General features: G+C 45.0%; 2 protein-coding genes across 10 annotated transcripts in view; one reads left to right on the plus strand and one right to left on the minus strand.

Moving 5' to 3' along the window:
- Nucleotides 1-14,758, plus strand: part of SRPK2 (SRSF protein kinase 2) — a 133,392-nt gene extending 118,634 nt beyond the window's left edge. For 3 of the 6 annotated variants that reach the window (XM_065743636.1, XM_065743640.1, XM_065743639.1), the window contains 3 exons: nucleotides 9,933-10,002; nucleotides 11,231-11,323; nucleotides 14,553-14,758. In XM_065743636.1, coding sequence (XP_065599708.1) covers nucleotides 9,933-10,002; nucleotides 11,231-11,323; nucleotides 14,553-14,737 — 348 coding nt within the window. In that variant the 3' untranslated portion in view covers nucleotides 14,738-14,758. Of the gene's footprint in view, nucleotides 1-9,932; nucleotides 10,003-10,701; nucleotides 10,795-11,230; nucleotides 11,330-14,552 lie in introns of all 6 variants that reach the window. The other 3 variants (XM_065743641.1, XM_065743637.1, XM_065743638.1) reach the window with 3 other exon arrangements.
- Nucleotides 14,759-17,178: 2,420 nt separating this feature from the next.
- KMT2E (lysine methyltransferase 2E (inactive)) overlaps nucleotides 17,179-22,507 on the minus strand; it is a 61,606-nt gene continuing 56,277 nt past the window's right edge. For 3 of the 4 annotated variants that reach the window (XM_065743622.1, XM_065743619.1, XM_065743620.1), the window contains 3 exons: nucleotides 21,442-21,530; nucleotides 20,970-21,061; nucleotides 17,854-20,136 (listed from right to left, as the gene is read on the minus strand). In XM_065743622.1, coding sequence (XP_065599694.1) covers nucleotides 18,622-20,136; nucleotides 20,970-21,061; nucleotides 21,442-21,530 — 1,696 coding nt within the window. In that variant the 3' untranslated portion in view covers nucleotides 17,854-18,621. Of the gene's footprint in view, nucleotides 17,312-17,853; nucleotides 20,137-20,969; nucleotides 21,062-21,441; nucleotides 21,531-22,507 lie in introns of those variants that run through there. The other variant, XM_065743623.1, reaches the window with a different exon arrangement.

A 22,507-nucleotide genomic window follows, 5' to 3' on the forward strand; every position in this document is an offset into this window, starting at 1 on the left:
AAGAAAATACAGTATGTATTGTACAAGAAAAAATCCCAAAAATAGTCATTTACTGAGGAAAGGGATCTGATGAGGATGATTCTGACGTTTTGACACAAACATAATACTGTATGTTATATACTATCAGACTGAAGTGATGTATTTCTAAAATGCTTTAGAGTGTGAGAAAACATGAAAGCATAATTGTTGCACTTTCTGAAACATTGATTCTGTTTGCAGTCTCACTTTCAGCACAAGTAAGCTTTGTGCATTTTCTCATTAAAGATAGTTTTAGAAATACGTTCAGAAGTACCTTTGTCTATTTAAAAAGTGAAAACTTACCCAAGTCATTATATTTTACAAATACGTGTCTGAAAAGAGTAAGTGTGTGATGAGGAGGAGAACGCTGAAATACGGGACACAGTTTGCAGGCGTGGGTGATGAGAAGAATTGCAGAACTCGGAGAGGAGGAGGACTGAAAGGAACATAAAATCCTACAGATATTATAAGCTCAGCAAGCCATGTGTTGGAAGTAACTAACTATAAGTAAATCTGCAAGTATGTATTCTCTGGAGTTCAGTACTAGTTTTGGTTTTAATAGATGGAAAAGAGCATCCATTTCTAAATTTACTCTTCCATTTTGAGGCAAAATGCAGAATTTTTCTATTACATTGAAAACAGAGCATACAAAAATTCACACAGTTTTGATCCTGAATCCTTTAATTATTCTTTCCTTAATTAAAGCTGTAAAAATTTGTAGAGAAACTTCTCATTCCTTATACCTGATATTTTGTTAACCTCAATTCAACTTGATACTTTGTTATGCTACTGAATACTCTGTACTATACTTCTATACTTCTGTAGTCTTAAAGGTTGTACTGGTTCAGCCTTCATCCTTTTAACTCCTGTTTAGTGGGAATTGTAGATGACTTTCTCATTCCTTTTAAATAGATAAATATCTTTGGAAGGGTGGGATCTATGACATGATGTATGAGTTCTTATATTGTAAGATCTTTTACCTGGCTTTAAGTATTTGTAGCAAGAAGATGAGTTTTGAAAAAACTCTGTGGTACATGGGAAGATGAAGAACGTGTGAGGAGATATGGGGTGCTGTCACTCTGTGACAGTCATCCTACCCCTTACACTTGCATTAATTTTCATGTTATATAAGCTCTCTTGCTTTTTTCATGTGAGTCTTTTCTTAAGCTCGACGAACCCAAAACCTTAAAAATCCCTGACACTGGTGGTGTTTTAGTTCAGATTCATGATTATTTATGAAATCTCTTTATTTTTGTGGGAAAAAAATCTGCTTTTTTTGAATGTAAGCTTTACATATAGTAAAGCATCTGAGGCAGAAATACTGAAATTCTCTTTTGTCTTTGGTCACAGACATTGTATTTTTGCCTTAAAAGCACTGTAAAAGTCCTGTAATCTTACAGCACTGACATGCAACTGTTGAATTCAGGTATCTTCACTGTACAAATGAGGTCATGTAAAAGACAGAGATCATCTCAGAAATTCATGGTTTGAATCAGGATCTGCTTTCATTGCTGTATGGTTAGGAAATGGGTCAAAGCAGTGTAAGTGCTCATCCCGCAGCAGAGGGAGTGCTGCTCTGAGGTATTAACTGTGCAGATCTTAAGAGTCTTTCCGCAGAGAATTTTTGACAGAGATTAACAGACAGAGAAACATGACTGGTGTGGAAATGCAGACTCCTGATTAACTTATTTAGGCCATTTTTGGAAGTTCTAATTTAATTCTGTCCAACCCCTATAGCATCCAACAGCTGAGGCTGTGAAGCACTGTGATGCCATGGCAGTCTCACTTGCTTCCTCAGGTTTGGATTCTTTGTTGTGCTTGGGTATGATTCAGAAAACATCATTCTAGGGAACTTTGCTCTTGTTTCCATATTTATGGCAATTAGGTGTAAATACTACAGAATAATGTTTTCAAAGGGGACTGTCTGCTGAAGCTGGAGGTGTTGTTTATTTTGGTCTGACTGACAGAAAATATAGCTCAGGTATTCTGTGAGCCGTGCTAAGACAGATTCAGTGGAGAGGAAGGTGATTCTGCACCTCTTTGAATTCTTGCTTTGCCTATATGACAGGTCCAGCGTTCCTAACAACAGTTTTGGAAGCTGTCTTCTGTAAAATGAGTGATTCAGCAGCATTGCTGTTACATTATTCTCCGTGAACATCCATCCTTCTTTGCTTTATGTGTATACGTACATACATATATAAAATACAGAAATAGGATATCGCTGGGCATACACAGTGTCTGCCAACTCAGCCCTGTGCTGACTGCATTTGGTACTTCTCCTTCATTGCTCAGAAAAGTGGGCAGGGATGGGCTGTTAAGGGCAAGCAATATGTTAACAGGTGACTGTGAACGTGAGGATGTGTTCAGGGTAATTCCTCTAATCACATCTCCCTGTTAGAAATAGTGGTGACTACTATTGAACACTTGTTCAGAAAGGGTTACATTGGCTTTTCACTGGGAGCTGTGATATAATTACAGATCCTGTCCTTCTTTCTGATAGTGGTTTTGATTTTGGATAATTGTCTCAATTTATCTACTGAATGATAACGCACACCTTGTGAAAGTCTGTGCCTCCTGTGTGTGATATGAAGCAAGGCGAGTGCAAAGTAAGATAGTATCTGAGCAAAGATGAGACATTAGGCTTTTAAAACGGTTGCTCACAGCTCTGAACATTTGGGTTAGTTCTCTGAGCCTGAACAGAAAGTTGAAAATATTGGTATCTCACAAAGATGGAACTGCATGCTGATGTACCTAATAGATTATTTGTATCCAGGACCCTCAAATCAGAGATTTCTGTCCCGAATTCTCACAGAGACTGATCTAGGTGAGCTCCTCACTCCTCTTGTCTGCGTAGCTCTTTCTGACAGAAGACTTCCTGCTGAGAGCCATGGGCAAGTTGTTCAAATTCCACAACACTGCTACCACGGTCAGAGCTCTGCTTAACAGTGACACGCGTGCACGCAGACTGCTTGCCTTGCAGAATAGAAGGGGATTTGCCATCTGCTATACATCCATTAGTGTGTCACATGCTCTGTTGAGAACACCTCGAGCTCTTCCTGCCTCTTGGTTTGTAGATTTTGTGGAGGACTATCTGGAGTGCATTGGGACCGAACCAGGCTTTGTATGGTGTCTTAACTTCATCTTGTACTTTGTGGATCTCTGTTTGAGCCTACGGTCTTTCCTTGCCTTCTGCTTGCTAATGAAATGGTCTTGTTCATTGGGATGGCACTGACTGTGTGAGTAGGAGAGCTGCTGGCTCCTGTGTTGGCGTCGTGTCTGTGGCACAGAGCATTACTGTCAAGCACGGAGGTCATGGTGTGTTACAGTAGTAGCAGTTGAGCAGTTTTACTTGCACTTTAGTGACGAGCATGAAGATGATGATGTTTTTAACAAAAGCCTTGAGTGATGGCACTCTGAGTGTGCAAAGGCTCTGTGTTCATGTGTGCACAGCATCTTTCAGAATACCCCCCTTAATCTGGCTTCTAGGACATGATATGTTGTGTCTGCATGGAGTGCTGTCCTTAGCTGGACTGTGCTATGGGTGCTTTCCTCTAGCCACCAACCCCAAATTTTTGGTGCAGCATCATAAGAGAGAGAGGAATTGCAGCGTTTGTGTTATCTTTAGTGTGGAGGTAGTCAGAAATTCTCATTGGGGTTAACTGTGCTGGAAATCTGCATCAGAAAGAGTCATGTGAGGACTCTACCTACCTAAATAGCTTATCGTATAACTGAAGCAAGGTAAGAGAGGGAGAAATAACTCAGCACTGAAAGAACCTTACAGCTCCCTTTCTTTTGGTGTTATGTCAGTGAATAAGTAGCAATGTAAGCCAGAGGCCTGTGGGCTGAAGCTTCTAAATTTGGATGAATTGGCATGGCCCCGTTCTTGTGCCCCAAAAAAGAGAAGTACATTTTGAAACCAAATTTCAGGGATGGAAGAAGGTATTCTCAGGCCAGTCTCAGTCCTCTGCCCGGGTAATCTGAATTCTGGAGTCTTAAGAAAAAGAAAATAAGGAAGATGTGTAACTTTGGAAGCTTAGAATCACTGCAGGCATGATGTGCTGTGGAGTTCTTGAATTTAGGTGCCAGTAGTGTTTTCTGGGCCATGACAGACAAGTTGTTTGCCTGTGCTCTGCAAAAAATGATACGATATGTAACTGAATTTGTTTTCCACTTTGATGGACTGGGCCTGAGTGATTGTTAGAGTTGTGCTGGACAGTTGCATGTTTTGCTAAGGAAATTGCACGGTGCCCTTTCTCTTTCAGCAGAATGACCTACTTAAGTGGGATACAGAGCTGCAGAGCAAGACACTGGGAATCTCTCCTCGCAGTATATTCTACAGAGTCCTGTGTTCCCTCGCTGTACTAAATCCTGTTTTAATTGTGCCAGCAAGGAAGTACATCTCATTTTCACCCCCCAAAAAGGAGCAGGTCTGGAGCCAGGAGCTCTTTTAGCTGAGTTGAAATTGCCCCTGGATCAGGCAGAATTTGTGCATCTGCTGTGTTGAGAGGGTCGCTTTCTGCAGAGCATAAACTGAAGAGAGGCACTGAATGATTTAGCATTTCCTGAATCTCAAAAGCCATGGAACAGAGCACTCCACTGCTGCTGCCAGGAATTGCTGGCAGGATGAGGGAGCTAGAGCTGGCTGAGGGCATCCCTTCGTATTGCTCCTGGAAACGGCCGCGAGCACCGTGATTCCACTGCTTCACTTTATTTATGTTCTTTGGACTGGAGGCAGGAAAAGCACCTCAAATGATGAGTGTCATCATCTCACTTCTGTTGCTCGTTATTTACAGCCTTGTTTTAGCTGTGGGGAGGAGATGACTGTGTCACAAGCTAGAACGTTAACAAGACAATGTGTTTTTAAAACGTATCTGAGGTGGCTTTTGTGGTGAGTTGTGATTCCTGAAATATCTTGTTTTTATAATGAGAAGCAGCTAATAGGTCATAGCTGTAGACTGGCAGGAAGTCAGAGGAGAAAACTGTACTTGCTGTTTTTTCCTACCCAAAGAGAATACAAATGATTAAAGGAAGTACTACAAGGGTGAGATGAAAGAGGGCAGGCAAACAGCTTTCATAATAAGAGAGATTGCTATTACAGCTTGTGGTACCAGGCAGGCAAGCTTACAGGTTGGTTGTTGTTTGTTTTTGATGTGAGCCGTTCCATTGATATGAGAGAACTCAGAGGGACAGGAGGAATAATGAGCAGAGTATGATATCAAGCAGGCTTATGATGTTACACATACATTTAATGCTTGTTGTTTGGCCCCCTGCTTAATTCTTTGCATCGTGTTCTCTGATGTGGGGAGCAGAGGGAGCTGTGCTTACCTGCTGTTTGTGTTGTGCTGTCAGCGGGAGGAGTGAGCCGTGCCTCCATAGGACCATGAGTACCATCACACTCGTACGTGTGAGTGGCACAGTGCTGAAGTGGTGGCATGCGGACTGCACAGAAGCAGTGTTCTGAGGAGAAATGGAAAATAAAAAATGCTTGAGAGATAAGGAAAACTTCAAGTCGCTGTGCACATATTTTTCAGTAGGCAGATACAGTACAAACTGCTGTTATTAATCACTGTACACCCTTTTGCTTTCAAGGTGGTGGGTGGACAACCTGAAACATTCAGAAGAAAGTGATTTTGCAGCTGACTTTCCAGAGCAGCCACGCAGCATTTGCATGATTCTGAGCCTGGAGTATTATCAAAGAATACAAAACTGTTTCCTTTTCAAGCATCCCTTGTGTGTCTGTGTTTTGTGTGTCTGGCCCTGCTTATCAAGCAGCAACCATGCAAAATCCCTTTTACATTTTTTTCACTGCCTTGATCTTCAGAATAAGATGTTCATGGTAGAACAAACTTATCTGGTATGCTTATCCCAAAAAACTTGTTGCTCTTTTTTTTTTCCTTGGTTTCCATGCTCCCACATACCTGTGGAACAGTTTTTAAATCTAACCCTATTTTTAAAGCTGTAAGTCTTCTCATTCACAGCTCTTCATTTCATCTGAAACTGTGTCCAAGAGCTGGATCTTGTCTATCAAAATAACAATTCTGGCCTGTAGTTTGTTGTCCTTTTTCAGCTGGGGCTTCATTAGAAGAATTCAGGGAGCCTGATGAAAGCTAAGTGAATTATTCTTCTAGTCCTCTCCCAGACATCTTTCCTGAGGCATGCAGCCATTTTCAATCACCAGATTGAGTCTGCAGCTGTCATACACTGAAAATGTAGCTATTTCCAATTGTGTGATTAGACATGGATCCATAATGTACAATAGCAGTGCCAACAATGTGGTATTGTGGTAGGTTCATATACAGCCACATGGCAGGGAAGGAATCGTAGCCTCTCCAGAGCCTACAAAAGCAGCAGGGTGACCATTTATCTGAAATGTTCTCCATCTGCAGATGGTGCGAAACAGTCTAGACTGTTTTTCTGTGATAACCTTAGGAAAGTGGTGAGTAGTGATTGCCAATATAATCAGCAAGGAGGGCTGATTGCCTTGGGCTTTGGTGCCATATGTTAAGTGTGCTGCATCTCATTTGTTATCTACATAGAATAGTTGCAATGTAAATTGCTGTTGAGGTAAATGTCAACATTAAGAAAAAGAGAGAATTCAAAGTCTGGAGTTTTTGTCAGAAAAATGTAGCTTTAAAAAAATATTTTGAAAAGGAAAGTAATTACATAAGTATGGCTAGCGTGTATTTGCAGCACCATAGAAATAATAAGCATATTTTGATTGGAAGGAATCTCCTGAGGATCAGTGGTCTGCTTGCATCCTGCTTGAACCGTGCTGACTGTCAAGGCTACCTCATGTTGTTCAGAGCCTCATCCCATTGAGTGTAATGTACCTGGCCAGATGGCATTTCCACAGCCTTTCTAGGCAGCCCATCCCAGTGCTCAGCCAGTCTCTTTGAAAGTCTTTTTCCTCGTGTCCTCATAAAGGTTGTAAAAGCAAAGAGGCCAGCGCAAATAAGGTGGTGGTACAAAAGAAGGGAAGTGAGCGCTCACCCATCTCTAAAGATCTAGGTTCACAGGGGAGGAACTCCACAAAGGGGACTCCAACAAGAGATCCTTCCTCAGTGGCAGTCAGCCCTTAAATGAGGTCTAAGACGGATTGAGCCTGGCTCCATCCCTTCTGGTCACACAGGTGAATTGCCTTCACCTGTGTGACCAGGGCTGACCAGGTCTTTCCTTCAGGTGCTTATTCAGTGATTCAGGCTGTGACTCAGCAGTTCCCATACACACCCATTGAAATTTCCCATATTGCCACCCGTTTCCACTCCCTGTTATCCTTCTGCTGTGCCCTTCTGAAGACAGCCTATCTCAATCTTTTCAATTACTGCCTTTCAGTAAGTGGACTACAACAAGTTAATCCCCCCTTTGCCTTCCATCTCAGAGGTCCTTCTCTGCTCTTTCTACAGTTTACTGGATTCTCTCCTATACTGGTGACCTCAGGCCGGTCATGGGTCTCCAGATGTGGGTGTGAGTGAGAGGGGAACAGTCCCTTCTGCCACGTGCTGGTAATGTGCTTGTTACTGCAGCACAGCGCATGCTCAGCCTGCAGCACTCCCCGAGTGCTCTGCCATCTCGAGCTCTTCTTACCAGGACACAAAGACCTGGTGGATTGTCTTATCACAGATTGCCACCCAGTTATGAACTGAGCCATTTTCTGTACCTGTTGTTGTTAGATGAAGTCTTGGGAATGCCGTCTGTCTTGCATTAACTTGCTGTTGCCCTGCAAGGCTCTAGGAACCTATTGCCCAGTGGTTCCAGGTGAATTTGTGAGATGTTTTCCTGCACGAATGCAAAGAGTAATGTTGCAGGTATTTATTGCAGCACCCAGAGGGCAAGGCTGTCTCTGGGCTGTGCTTGCTTGTGTCTGACTCAGGAGTTCTTATGGTTTTGGTGCAGAGGTCTGTAAGGAAAACCTCAAACTTAAGTGGCTGAGGTGCTGCTGTTCCACCCATCCCCAGCACGGAGTCAAAGCTATACAACAGAAAGAGGGAAACAGCATCGCAATTTGGAAGAGCATTAGTTTCTCATGGGCAGGAGAGTGGTATAAATATCCTAAATCGGTGAGGGCTTGCAGCTCTCATTAAATACCATCTGATGTAAAATTCTGCGTGCCGCTGAGGAATGCTTGCTTCTCATGCTTCTCTCTGGAAGGTTTTTACAGTTTTTCCAATTTCATCTCTTTAATCCCACACAGACATTTTGAGCTATTAATACTTCATTTTTTGGGGACAGAAGCTGTATTCCTTTGCAGTTTACCGTTGTGACTAAATTCAGCCACATTTCCTTTGTTTTCTAGGAATCTGTGTTAAACAGAGATAAATTTCTTAATGCCTTCAGAAATCAGCTCCTTTAGGATGTGTTCTAAGAAAGCTGGCCCTGGTTTTTAAATGAATATATTTCCCTTAGGTGCAGAGGGGACACTTGTGGCTTCTCAGTCTCATTGTAAGAGAGTAACAGTGTTGGGCTGGCCATGTGTAGCTTCTTGCTATCCTAAAAACATCTTCAGTTTAAATAGCTGATAATAATTTATGAGGTCTCTCAGGTTAATTTCTAAGCTGCAAAATAAAATCTCCCAATCTTGAACTCTGGGTAGAATAAGGAGAAGTACAAACAACTGTTTGTGAGGGATAGTGCTTTCAGAAATGAAAGACATCTGGAGGATCAACAAAAATGTCAGCAAAGGGTATTTTTGCTTTCTCAACCACTATGTGTGATTGCAGTGAATTGTTCTGGCTATAGCTCACTTGGATCACTCTGCAGTTCACAGCTTGAAAAAGTCAAGTGCCCCAAAATAGGTGAAATGTACAGGTGATTCAACAACTACAGATTATGGATTGGAACAGAAAAGTGTATATTTCAGGAAACAAACATTTCGTAGTAAACATTCTGATGGAGTGAAATTCCCTTCTAAAGCTGTGCCAGCAAGCTCTGTCTGATTTTTGGAATGGTTTTGCTGGTCTTCGAGATGGAAAGCAGCTTGATACTTACACCACCTGGAAAAGATTAGGTTCCTGTGGCTGCCTGGGTAATTGATGATCCAGAGCAGAAAGAGAATTGCTTGAGAAATCAGGTCCATATTTGTATACAAGTATAGGCTCCCATAATTATTTTATTCCTGTGAGGCTTTTAATACACATTACATCTGAAAGGAGAAGCTGTTCATAAGGAGAAACGCTGCCCATAGGTTTTGTCTTCACCTAATGTGGGGTTTGAATCCCATGGGAGCACCACAGTGGCCTAGGGCCTAGGGGGGATCGATCTGTTGTGATTTGCTTCATCAGGCTGAGCCTCAGTATTTTATTTACCCTACAACTGCAGTATTTACTTTGATGACTTCAGATTCATCCAAAAGATGTTTTTAGAAACTGTTGTAGATTTCAGTCATCAAGGAAGCTTACCCTGTTTGATAATTTGAAATGATTAATCCAGGTTAGAAATGAATTCTATTTCCTATTCAGATACGTTTATTTCAGTCCATGGCATTTGATCTGTGACAGATAATAAGCCCTCAGGTACAAGCATAGCTCCTTCCTCTGTATTGAGAAGAAGCTTTCTCACCTCCGTTGACTCGCACGCATTTAACACTACTCAGGCCCAGGATGGCTGGCTGGGGTCGTGGTCCCACGTGCTTGCCCAGCTCCTCCATTTGTCCTGGTTGTGTAGGCAGGTGCCCGTGTTGGGGTGCTTGGTGCTGAGCACAGGATTCCCTCCAGAGCCCTGCTTTGTGCTGTCCTGCTCTGTGGGACCCGTGGTTCCCAGGTGAGTAGCCCTTGCGGAGCCTCTGGCTCTGCCGTGTGGGCCTTTGACTTGGAGCCTCTTTGTTCCAGCAGTTGCAGTGTATTGCTGACGTTTTAAGATGAAAAGCTTTATTTCTGAAATACCCATAAACATGTCTGTTATGTTATGTTACGTTATAGGCATTTGAGCTAGCGACTGGAGATTATTTGTTTGAACCACATTCTGGTGAAGACTATTCCAGGGACGAAGGTATGAACCTTTTGAGATACTATGCGTTTCCCTATATTTCCACCTTCCTCTTAAATTTCTAGCAAGCTTACAGTGGGCTTTTTTGTTGTTGGGTGGACTGTTCATAGACATTGTTTCCAGAACATAAATGCAATTTTTTTCTTTTTAGTTGTAAGTTCCATCAGTAGCAGTGGGTGGGCAAAATCTCCCTTCTGCAGATATTCATCTACTTAACAGCTGCCTGAAGGAATTAAACTGCCCCTCTTGTAAGACTGCATTTGTGTGGAAACCTGACTGAGAATAACAACGCCTTAGTTTAGAAAAGAAGCGTAGAATTTGAAGTTTGGAGTATTTTCTAAGATTGGCACTGGAATAATGTTTACACTGTGTATTTTTATTTGAGTTAGATGATTACTAATTTTTTTTTTTTAATGAGAATTAACTCCTGCTTCCATCTGTATACCTGTCCATTTTCATGCTTGTTTGCTTGTAAATGCTCTTTGCGGTGGTAACGTGGGCATCATTCATTGTTCCTAAGTGCTACTAATGATGCCAGAGCTCTGCCGATCCTGGAAACCTCTGCATGGATTTGCTGCAAACATTGTTGATTTGAAACTATTTCTGATTTTTTACTAATTCCGGTTTCTTTCCTCTTCTTTTTTATCCCATCCTTTCCCTGCCCCTTCCACTCCCGAATCCTTTTTTTTCTCTCCCTCATAGACCACATAGCACACATCATAGAGCTGCTAGGCAATATCCCACGGCACTTTGCTCTATCTGGAAAATATTCTCGGGAATTCTTCAATCGCAGAGGTAGTACCTCTTCTTTTTGGAAGGTGCCGTGATGCAGACAGAAGTGGAATTGCTGTTGCTGGTGGTAGCACGTCCCACCAGGGAGCGTTTGCTGACGTTGTGCAACAATTTAGTTTTGAAAAACAAAACGTGCGAAAACCTGTGGCCAACCGATCTTTTATTTCCCCTTTTTAAAACGGAAACATCCTCACAAAGGCCAATTGGCTGCATCTTAAAGTGTGTGGCAGAGCTTGCTGGTAGCAGCGATACTCAGACGTGGTTCTGAGAAAGAGGTTTTGCTGAGAGCATCTTTCCAAACAACCACCGGGCGCCGCCTGCGTCCTTTTGCCAGGCTCAATCTATTTCTGTCTGTACCGGGCCGTGTTAGTGTGTGCATGCACCGTACTGATTAAACTGTTGTATGTTTCTGTTTTGCTGGCAATGTTCTCCAATGCAGACCACATAGCATTGATCATTGAACTGCTGGGGAAAATCCCTCGAAAATACGCTATGTTGGGGAAATATTCCAAGGAGTTTTTCACCAAAAAAGGTAACGGTATTTATGCAACACTAATTTAAAGCATAAAGCTATCCCAAAGGAGAGTGTGTTCATTTATGGGTACTGAAGACAAATATCCACTTAATGGAGAGCTCTTCTTAAGGAATTGTTCTGGTGTGAACTCGGCTTTCCGAGGAAAGCAGAAATTTGCAGTACTCATTTCGTTCTTCCATTTAAAATTCCTTTTGGGACGTACTCAGCAAAGTGTGAGCGTTACAAATGTCTGTGTGAGTCTGTCCTCAGATGTCCGTGTAAATGTCAGCTGAGTGCAGCTGTGGGCTGCTGGGTCGGAGCCGTGCCCACCCGTCAGTGTGTGCTGCTGGCACACGCTGGCAGGGAAGGCGCAGGGAGGGGCGTGCCATGGGCAGTGCTCAGCTGTGCACGGGGACCTTGTCTGCATCCTCCTCAGTAGGAGGACGGATGGGGACAGAGCACTGTGGTTGCCCTGCACTGTCTCGCTGTGAGTGCCGCTGCTGCTGGGAGCCACTGTTTGGTCACAGCTGAGCTCTGTATCACCACACACCGCAACAGAACCCTCTGGACGTGAATTCCTCTCATAGCACTGTCATTGCTGCAGAAAAAGAGCCAACCCCAGCAAACACGCCAGGCTGTTCTGTAAAAGCTGCTTCTGACACAGGAGGACGTATGCAGTGCTCCACATGTTCTTCCCCTCTGCTCCCTGCCAGGTGCTGGGGCAGCACCGCGCTCTGCTCTGCCCACTGCCCACCTCCCTGGTTGCAGCTCGGTGGCAGGGCCAGCACTGAAAGCCACTGCCCACACTGGGCTGTGAGAATGGGGAACTGTATGTGGCAGCTGCCAGGCTGCTGCTGTGTCCTCATGGGGGTGATGGAGACAGAGCAGCAGCAGCTGCCTTACTGGGGAGCCTGAAAGCCTGGGACTTCAGTGCAGAGGGGAGGGAGGGGGCTGCTGGGTGTTTAGAGTGGTGGCAGCGGTGGATAAGCTGGAAACAGCTGTTGTACAGCGGTGTGAGAGCCAGGGAAATGGGGCTGTGGGCACACAGCAGCACTCCCCACTCGCAGGCACTGAGATCGAGGAGCTGCTGCTACCTGGGATGGGCAAATCAAGGACTGGAGCTCTGGGAACGTGCAAAACAGTGAAATGATGGGGCAGGAACGGACACTCCAGCATCCCCACTGTGGAACTGAAGTGCTCCTTGAATGCCTGGACCACACGGAGATTGCTGTTACTCCGTCCCATCTTAAACACTTCTACAGCCTTCACAGAACTTCTGGGGGGAAACTCCACCTCTGGTGCTGACGTGGCTTGCTCCTCAGCAGGACGCCCTGTGGTGTGATGTGCTGCCCAGGCGTGCTGGTCCCAGCTTCACGGGGTGCTATGAATGGAACTCCCATGTTACAAAATAAGAGGAGTATGTGAAGAGCTTGAACTCAGGTGCCACAGTGACAGCCACCAAACACCAGCGTCTCAGTATGAGGTCATGTGCACTTGATGCCAACGGAGCATGGGAAGAAGAAAACACAAGCATGCTTGGGCAAGAACACCTGTGGCAGATACGTTTTATTCGAAGTGGAGGACGACTTTGGATTTCCAGGCCTTCCGATGTGTTTGGGTTTTTCCTTGAGAATATAGTTTCTAAAACATCATAATTTAAATACAAGGATGAAGACAGGGCTATTTTCTTTATTTTTTGGTGTGTTGCAATATTACTCACAGATACACTGGTACTGGAACCATCCCCATGCGATCTGCCAGAGGACACTCTCTGCTGTCCCTCTTCTGTCTCAGTCCCCTCCTTCCCTACTGGACAGAAAGGAAGGAAGGCAGTGGCACGTCACATCCCAATTTCTGTTGTCAGGAGCTCTTCTCTTTCTCTTGCCAAGGATTGACCATTTGCAGTCTTACTGTGCTGGAGCCTTTGTGACAGTGCCTGGAGAGCTGCTTTTCAGGTGGCACCATGAGGAGAGCCTTCTGCTGTGCTGAGGTGGCAGACGTGTCATGCTGAGCTGTTGGCTGAGGTTCCTAGAAGCAGGCTGGGGGCATGGCTCAGTTTGGCTGCCCTAGAACTGCCATGGCTACAGGGGTGTATGGAGACTGTGAGCTGACATCGCATAGCCCGTTATGGGCAGCAGTTTCAGCTGCAGATAGCAGTCAGGTTGCCAAATCACTTTGCTTAAAATAGTATGACTTATGTGCCCTGTGCAGGATGGCACAGCACGCCTGTGAGTCTGTGGATGAGTTGTGTTCAGCCTCCGGGGTTGGCTGAGAACCCACCAGCAGCCCCAGTGGTTTGGGGACGGGTTTGGTTCAGGATCATGATGGGGTTTTCTGAAGTCAGTGCCCACGGAGCTGTAGCATCACACAGAGGCCGAGAGGCCCAGGTACGTGCCTGGGAAGCAGGGAGATGGCAGCAGAGGAGGAGCAACCTGAAGAGCCTTCCTTCTCCTTTGGTCCTGACAGCCTGTGGATACACATGGCTATATTGCCAAGTCTGATGGCAGGAGAGCTGTCACAGCCTTCGTTTGGTCTGAGTTGCACTGCCAGGTTGGCCACGTGCCACCTTTATGGTGGAGCTCAGTGCTGCAGTGGCTGATGGTGGGTTTGAAGACGATGCAGGCTGCGTTCTGCAGGAGCAGTCAGCCCGGGCCTCCTCAGAGATGGAGCAGAGCCTTGAGTGCCAGGCCTGTGTGTTGGCTTGGTTTGAAGCCAGCTGCACCTAGATGCCATACATGAAGAGAGGCAGCATGACCCGTGCTACTAAGACTTGTGCATTAAGATTGGTGCGGTTTTGATGAGGCTCTGGAACGGCGTGGAGCTGTGTCAGGGGAGGGGGAGTTGGGTATCAGGAAGAGGTTCCTCACTGATAGCGTGGTGGCCGCGGCCCTGAGGAGGGGGACTCAAGGAGCATTCTGGACACCACTCTCAGTTGTGAAGTTTGAATTTTGGGCGTTGCTGTGTGGAGCCAGGAGCTGGATCTGTGATCCTCGTGCTGCCTTACGTTTCCGAGATGTTCTGTGGTTCCAAGAAAAAGCAGACTGGGCACAGCGTTGTGTGGGTGTAATGTGCAGTTTGCTTTAGGGATGCTGTCTTGGTCTCGCTGCCAGCTGTACTCATTTTGAGGACCTCAAGCAAGTGTGCAGCGTGCTCATCTTCCTCAGTAGTGCTTCTCGGAGAAAGACTAAGGGTTAGTCACTGATGGGTGAAGGGTGCTTCTCTAATACCAGCAATGTTGTGTTTGCAGGAGAGCTCCGACACATTACAAAGCTGAAACCTTGGAGTCTTTTCGACGTGCTGGTGGAGAAGTACGGCTGGCCTCACGAAGACGCTGCGCAGTTTACGGATTTCCTGATCCCCATGCTAGAAATGGTCCCAGAAAAACGTGCTTCAGCTGGAGAATGCCTTAGGCATCCGTGGCTGAATTCTTAGCAGAATTTCTCAGCTGTTAAAGCAAGCCAGCAACCACTTTCCAATGCATCGGACCTAAATGGTGACTGTCACAAATCCTCTAGCAGGATCACACGTGAGCTGGCTTCAATCCTCAGACCTTTATTTTGCTTGAGGTACTGTTTGACATTTTGCTTTTCGTGCACTGTGTTCTTGGGGAAGGGTAGTCTTTTTGTCTTCAGCTAGTAGTTTACTCACCCACTTTCTTCAGAAAACACTTAACGTGTCTTTAAGCATTGTTTCTTGTGTTGTGTGGCATTCAGATGTCAGATTTTTGAACGGAAGAAACCTCCTCCCATGTGTTTTGGCAAGTTTTGTAACTATTTATGAAAAAACTATTTTAGCTGATGCATATTATATAATTTACAAGCGTAAGAAATTTATGAAGTCAGAAGTGAGTTACGGCAAGGAATTGTACAATTTTATCTTCTGGCAAAGGGACGTCATTCCTGTATTATAGTGTATGTAAATGCACCCTGTAAATGTTTATTTCCATTTAAATATGGGACCGGGGACTCAATTTCAGAGTAAAGCTACCAAGTTTTAGAGAGCTTTATAGCAAAACCAATTGCATGTGGTGGACTTTAAACTGCTTTAAGGAATCGTGTAAACTTTCTATTCTGTAGCAGTTCCCGTTTATTGGATTTTAAACAAAGTGGCTCTGGTTTACAGGATTTCATTCCCCAAATGGCACTTTAAAGGAAGGCTAGACTTCTTTCTAATAAAGTATGCATTATCATTTAGCACTCCCTTTTAGAACTTTTGCCTATTTTAAGTGCTTTTAAGGAAAGAAAATAGCAATTTCCCTTACAATGTGATAGTGAAGACATGGTACCATATGGTGTTGCCTTTTTCTAAGCACTGTAAGTTGTACTATACCTTAAGAAAAAAATTAAAGGTCGAGCATGAGAACCACCCTCTGTGTAGAATTACTGATCTTTTATAATAAAAGCGTGTGCTTGAGTCAGTGAAGGGAGGATAGCTGCAAATGTTGATGACAGTGCAGCGGGTAAAATGCAGCAGCGAGATCATGCTCATTCCATTCATAGCTTTACATGTTTCTAAAACAAATTGCACTAGCTTTATTTTTCCCAGAACTAGACATACACTTACTCTTTGTACGCTGCACGCAAAATTACGTGTTTCCTAGGGGAAGAGGCTTATAGGCAATACAGATTTCAGAATGTACGATACGGAGGTGTTTCGGCCTCTTTTAGAAGTCAGTGGGATGAATGTAAAGCTTACTTCTGATTTTCATGTAACTATGGTGCCACTTTTTATTGACTTTGTCCATATGAAATTTATTCACATGCCTTTGCAATAACTAGATTGTGAGAAGATGATAGCCCCATGCTGTAACAATAACCAGTTGTTTGAGGTGCTTGCAGTTGTCTAATTAAAGTGTTTTGTTTTTTCAGACAGTGTGCTGTCACTGGCATCTTTGCTAGCCCTAAGCCCACTGCTGGCTTCAGTGACGCGCCGTGCTGGCGGTGGGTGGGGGTGAACCGGGCTGCAGTGAAGTGCAGCTCCTGCTCAGCTGTAACCCCACAGCGCGTGGCATAAACCCGATCCTTCTGAAGGGTAACAGGGAACGATGGGCTGCAGCTGAGTGGTGCTAGATGAAACCAGACCAGACTGAGCCGTGTTTCACTCAAGGTGTTTAACTTCATGTAAGCCGGCAGCTGGCTGCCCCCCTCCCTCCCTGCTACACCCGTACACACCTCATCCAAAAAGAGACCTGAGGGCCACCAAGGAGCTCACCACCACCGCTGCGGGCTGCAGTAACTCATCCTGTGCTGTGTGTCAGCACCGGGTGCCTCTGCCTGCTGCTCCCCTCTTCTCACAGGAACTGCTTTTAAAGGCCTCACGGATAACACCGGGGAGAAGAAACAAAGGGCTACAAAGGAATCCAGAGGTAAAATGTTACGCTTCACACCTGGCCATGCTGTTGGTAGTGCATACGTGCTGCGACTGATTTCAGGTGGTTCTTAAATACGCAGAGAATTCCAGTGTTTGCATCAGTTTAAATGCCAGCAAAGGGACTCAGCACTGCTGCACGCCTGTCCGTTTGTCTGACCATGGGCACAAAGCAAAGCTTAGGGAGATAGGGCCAATGCTGGGCCTACTGTGCTGCCCCCCTTGGTCACAATCGAACAGCAGTGTGAAGTGCTAACACCTAATCCATCACAGCTGGAGGTGGCTGTGGTTAACCAGCTGTGAACTGTGGCCATAGGTTTCTCAGAAGGGCTTTTCCTTTTCCTTCCTGCTGTTGCTGATAGCTGGCTAATCTGCTTCTACTTACAAATGGTGCAAAACACAGCATATTCCATATCATGTTTGCATGTTTTGCAGAGGCAGTGCTTTTCAGGGAAGCACTTCTCTAAGTATTTTTCTGATAATCATGAGCAGATAATTTTAAGTAAACCCAGTACTGTCTATACTCTAAGATTTACCACTTCTCAGTGAGTAGGAATTGCCATTTCCCATCCTGTCCAGTAGCAGGTTTTCTAGCAGCCAGAGCAGAGGAAGGTGCACGCTGGTGTTCTTCTCAGGTTTCTGAAAGAGAGCCAGCAAGCATTTGTTCTGTTATGTGAGCAGAATTCAGCACGCTCACTGACTGAGGTGCAGGATGCTCTCATACACCACTGTTACTACAGAGGGCTCACTCCCACCGTACTGCAGTAAGGGCTCCAACAGGAGGAGGAAGGCACAGTCCTGACCTGTGCAGGTGGTGCTGCAGTTTGTAATCAAGAACAGAACATCACCTGATAGAGCTTTACTGCACTGCTGTGCTGGCAGATGTCAGGCTCAATGCATCATCACGCACAGGTTAATATTCAGTAAACTGACACACTCAGTAAGCGTACCATCATTACCTGCCACCACACCCTGCCTGAACTGAAACAATTTTTCCTCACCTCTGACCTCAGCAAGGGAACCAAAATCCCCCTCCTTCACTCCTACAGCCAGCTGTGCTACCACAGGAAAGCCAGCAGCAGACAGCACACAAGAGGGAGCAGCCACACAGCTCCATAGGGGCTGGGCTGCTCTACGTGCCCACGGCCCTCGACACACAGCACCCTTTCTGGACAAGTGGGTAAAACTGACATAATTGTGATTTATTAACATGAATTAAAATGCCCAACCAGTGCTGCAATGTGACAGTATATTAAAAAAAAAAATTAAAGATCATATACTGTACTACTTTCACAAAGATCACACTTTTTTTTTTTTTGCAAAAGAGACTTAATATATACAATACTATATCAAATGAAAGTAGCTTTAAGCAATTTTACAAGCAAAAGAAATACAGTATTTACAGCACTCAGACATTAGAAACGGTCTATACATTAAATTACATTTTCTGCAAATAACTGATGAAACAAAAAGCCATGTCCACACCAAAACTATAAAAATTTGTATTGCATCGTTTTCTATCTCTATGCACACAAAACTGTCGACAGAAGAAAATGGGGGAAAAAAAAAGTTGTTAGTGCCATCACTTAGCCCGTGTACTTACTTAATTACATATGTATAAAAGTAATATAGAAAACATTCACTAAATGAATTTAACTGCAACGATAAAACTTTAAAGATTATGCAGCATCAAACCTACTGCCAGAAAAAACAGCTGGAATGTTCGCTTACAAAAAAAAAGAAATACCTAATACTGGCTGAACAGCACGTTCCTGGGGGTTTTAAAAAGCAAAAAATGGAAAGATACAATGAGAGAGCACTGGTGTTTGCTTTTATACAAAGTATCATGTACAAGCTTTTAAAAAGTACCTCCCACGGGTACATACGAAATATACACAGTTTATATTACACAACATTTTAAAAATGTTTAGCATTTAAGGGGATCCGTTTTAATGCCACCCTGAACCATGGTAATTGTTCTGGAAGGTCGGCGGCACCTGTGCTCTGTGGATGGGGATCTGCCCGGGCACCGGAGATGCCTGCTGCGGTCCTTGCACTGCGTGCGGGAGCGCTACTGAGCCAGGGTGCGGGCAGAACCCTGAAGCCGCGGGGGTTGCAATACTGTTTGGTCCTTGAGGTTGGATGTGAGGACCCTGACCGGGGAGCGGACAGTGGGGCCCTGTTCCAGCAGGCTGATGTTGAGGTCCGGGTCCTAACGTCGTGTGGTGGGGGGGCTGGGAGGAATAGGAGGACACGCTCGTGTGAGCGCCCGAAGGAAAATGGGGGGGTCCTTGATGTGATGGGTGGTGTAACCCTTGTGCCGATGCTGGGTGGTGCCCCGAGCCTATGACGTTGGATGGGGGAGGTGGGGGGGGAGGAGGAGCAGAGTTTACAACGTGCTGGTGTTGTGCTTGCAAACCTTGGTGTCCGGCTGGCGGATGAGGTGGCTGGTGGTGGGGGATGGGGCCCGGCGGCGGAGGCGGCGGCGGCAGATGGTGACCGGCAGCTTGAGAGTGAATGTGAGATCCAGGAGCCACTGCCACAGCGTGAACCGGGCCCACGACGTGTGCTACAGAGTGCTGCTGATGGGTGCTCTGCTGCTGGACCAGGTGAGGGCCTGGAGCAGGCGGCGGAGGGGGAGGAGGAGGAGCAGCAGATGCTGAAGCCTGGTGATGAATACTGGGGGTCTGGGAGGGCAAGAAATGCCCCGCAGTTACATGGTGCCCCGGCACTGTCTGCTGACCTGCAGAGCCAGGAAGTGCTTGATTTGGTCCGGATGAAAACACAGTCTGTTGGGGGATGCTACCCTTCAGCTGGCTGTAACTCTGAAAGCTTCCAGAGGGCTGCTGGTTCTGATAGTAAGTGGAAGAAGGGGGCGGAGGAGGCGGGGGAGGTGGGGCGTTGCTGTTCAGATTCTGTTGGTTGAACTGGCTGTAAGAAGCCGAGGATTGCCCTGTAGCTGACTGAGAGAACAGCGGCCCGCCGGGCTGCTGCTGATTACTGGGCGGAAGGGCTGGCGCTGCCGGGTAGAAACCGCGGTGCGTTTCCCTCTGGGGCGTCCCGACTTGAGGTGACTGTGGATGATGAGGTCTGTAAGGAGATCCCAACTGCTGCGAGTGAGGCTTTGGCGAGAGATAACCGTGCTGCACGGGTGCGTGGGGCGTCGATGGCTTCGGGGGATTTTCTACGTGAGGTGAAGGGGGACAGTGGAGCTTCAAAGGTGCAGAAGGCAGCTTCTGTGAATGTGAAAGTTGCTCAGCAGAACTGCGCAGATGTGACTGAGATGGATGAGTTTTTGAAAGTGCCTGGACATTATTTGTCAGCTGTTTTTGTTGCAGCTCTGGTTTCGGATGATTCACACCTTCGGCCTCTGCTGCATTAGCTGCAGTCTCCCAGTGCGAATCTGGCTTTGTGGGCGTCTTTCCCAGTGATGGCGCTGAAACTACAGGACTCGGTGAAGAGGGCTAGAACAAGAAGCAAGAGTCATGGCAAAACATTCAGAACACTTAGTTATGGAAGCATTAAAGCTGGAAGAATCTTCTCAGTTCTCTCTGACGATGGTAGAACATTAAGGCACAGGGTATATGAAAGCCTGTGACAGGAGGAAGCTTAAACGTGGCACAGGCATAGTTCCTTGCAAACGCATACAAATTGTAATCTAAAATGAAAGACCAGCAAGTGTGTTCAGACATAGTAAGAGAAATATGGCCTGCCGGGGCAAAGTTGGAATCTGTTATTTGTTAGCTTCACGTTTCTGAGTCTGAAAGGAATAATGGCTACTAGAAGTATTTTTCGGAGTGATTTAACATTCCAGAACTGGTGCTAACAAAGCAAAAAGACTGGTTGTTACAACCTGAATTACTGCGTTTCATATTGTATGGGTAACTCCTAAATGACTTTCTTCACACTGCTGCCTCTACTGAGAAGCAGCACTAGTCCTGGCTGGGCAAGAGCCAGCTCCTGCTAAGGGAAGGAGCACTTCAGTCATTTTACTGCTGTCAGTTCAGCATCTGACCTGCAGAACAGCAGCAACACTGAATCCACTGACAAAACCTCCTGTGTCTGCTTCTCCATGGTCCTCCATTCCGTAAATTATGCTACTGAAGGAACAGAACACAAATGAACTCCTTAGAAGGTGCTAACAAATGTTTACCCATGTTCAGTAATTTAACAGAAATATCACATACGTGTTCACCTGAATAGTAAAGCACGATGGTTACACTGTAAAAAGAAATTGGAGATAAATGTACCCGTGCTTAGATGAAGTGCACATGCACCTGCATACATAGTGTATTACCTTGCTTGCTTTTGAAGGACTCCTACATGTCTTTTGTGAAGTATCTGGGGATGGACATTCAGAAGTAGGCTCTGGATTTTCAGGATCGGGTTCTACAGATACAAGTTAAGAGATGAATATAAAAACGCAGAGAAAAAGTATCTTGCAAACAACACTCAGCACTTCATATTCGACTTTAAAAAAGCTACTTGAAGTTGTTGTAAGGGACTATTCAGTATGTCAAGTGTCATACAAGGTCATCTGCTTACTGACCTTCCATACATTCAGTGAAAGAATAGACATTAAGCAACAACTGGGAAATGACTTGAATGAAATGAAGGTGGAGACTGAACATGGGAAGGTGAGCATGGACTACAGGGTGATTCCCCCCCTACAGATGAAGCAGACCCAAACACAGTTATTAGAATGATTAAGGGCCACCATGGGGGAATTGGTGAGAGGTATCTACCTTCAACATAATAAATGAACTCACCACAGTCCTTATCTTTCCTATGATCACTGAGAAGCAAAGCTCTATGGTAACTTCGTTCTCTCACTTGTTCCACAGAGGTCGACGCAGTCCTGGAAGAGGGAAGCATATTCTAACTTAAGATGATATACTCCCACGGACCAAACTTAAGACAGTGTACATGCAAATACTGAGGCACAGAAAGTTTACACGGTTGACCGCACATAACAGTCAAATAACAAATCCTACAGAAGAAATGATGTTTGTGAGGCATCTTAAGTCTGTTTTCTCACATTTTAAATGTAATGTAACAAAGCTGCCAGAAATCAGTGTAAGAAATGTCAATTCCTTTCTTCCATAGCTGTGTGGAGTTGGTTGTTTTTTTCTAATTTTTAGTTGACAAACCAAAAGCTACATATAAAAAAAACACAAGTTGTGAGTACTGCTTCATACTCTCCATTTGTAGAAAGCAGCCTTCAAAAGTCATATCTTTATTACTGTAAAATAACTTGCTCTTTAATAATGGATCCACAGCTGTAAATAGTGCACAACTATACATGTCAATGAATTTAAGCTTCCAGATATATCTTGCTAGATAGTAAGAGAAATGACAGCTCTATCTCTCATGATGGTTACACTCCCACAGTATGATTGAGAATAGTAATGACAGCACTCTCTAAACTCAAATTCTTTCAGGCAAGAACATATGGCAATTCTCTACAATACTGTTGCAACTGAAGTAAATGTTGGGGTTCCTCCTATCTCCCGCATTCTTTCCTTGGAATACAGTACACTGCGTTCTGCATAACGAACTTGCAGCCACTTTTCAGTGCAATACTGAAGACTGCACTTACACTGTCCCTTCAGATGGCTCCACAAAATCTTTCTATTTCTGGAACAGTTGGAGCATTTTAGCAGAGATGCTCAACACCTCAGCCCATGTTCATCTGCAGCACTCTCAGGCCTTCACTACAGCAGAAAGAACTTCCTCAGTGCTTATTCTGTTCCAGTAATATTTTGGAGACAGAGTGGGTTAGCTATCTTGAGATAGCTTAAGGCTACCAAAAAACACAGTGGGAAAAACTGCACA

This window comes from Cyrtonyx montezumae, unplaced genomic scaffold (assembly GCF_038088225.1).
Source record: "Cyrtonyx montezumae isolate F1298 unplaced genomic scaffold, pur_monq_1.0 scaffold_3, whole genome shotgun sequence".
Classification (NCBI taxonomy): Eukaryota; Metazoa; Chordata; class Aves; order Galliformes; family Odontophoridae; genus Cyrtonyx; species Cyrtonyx montezumae.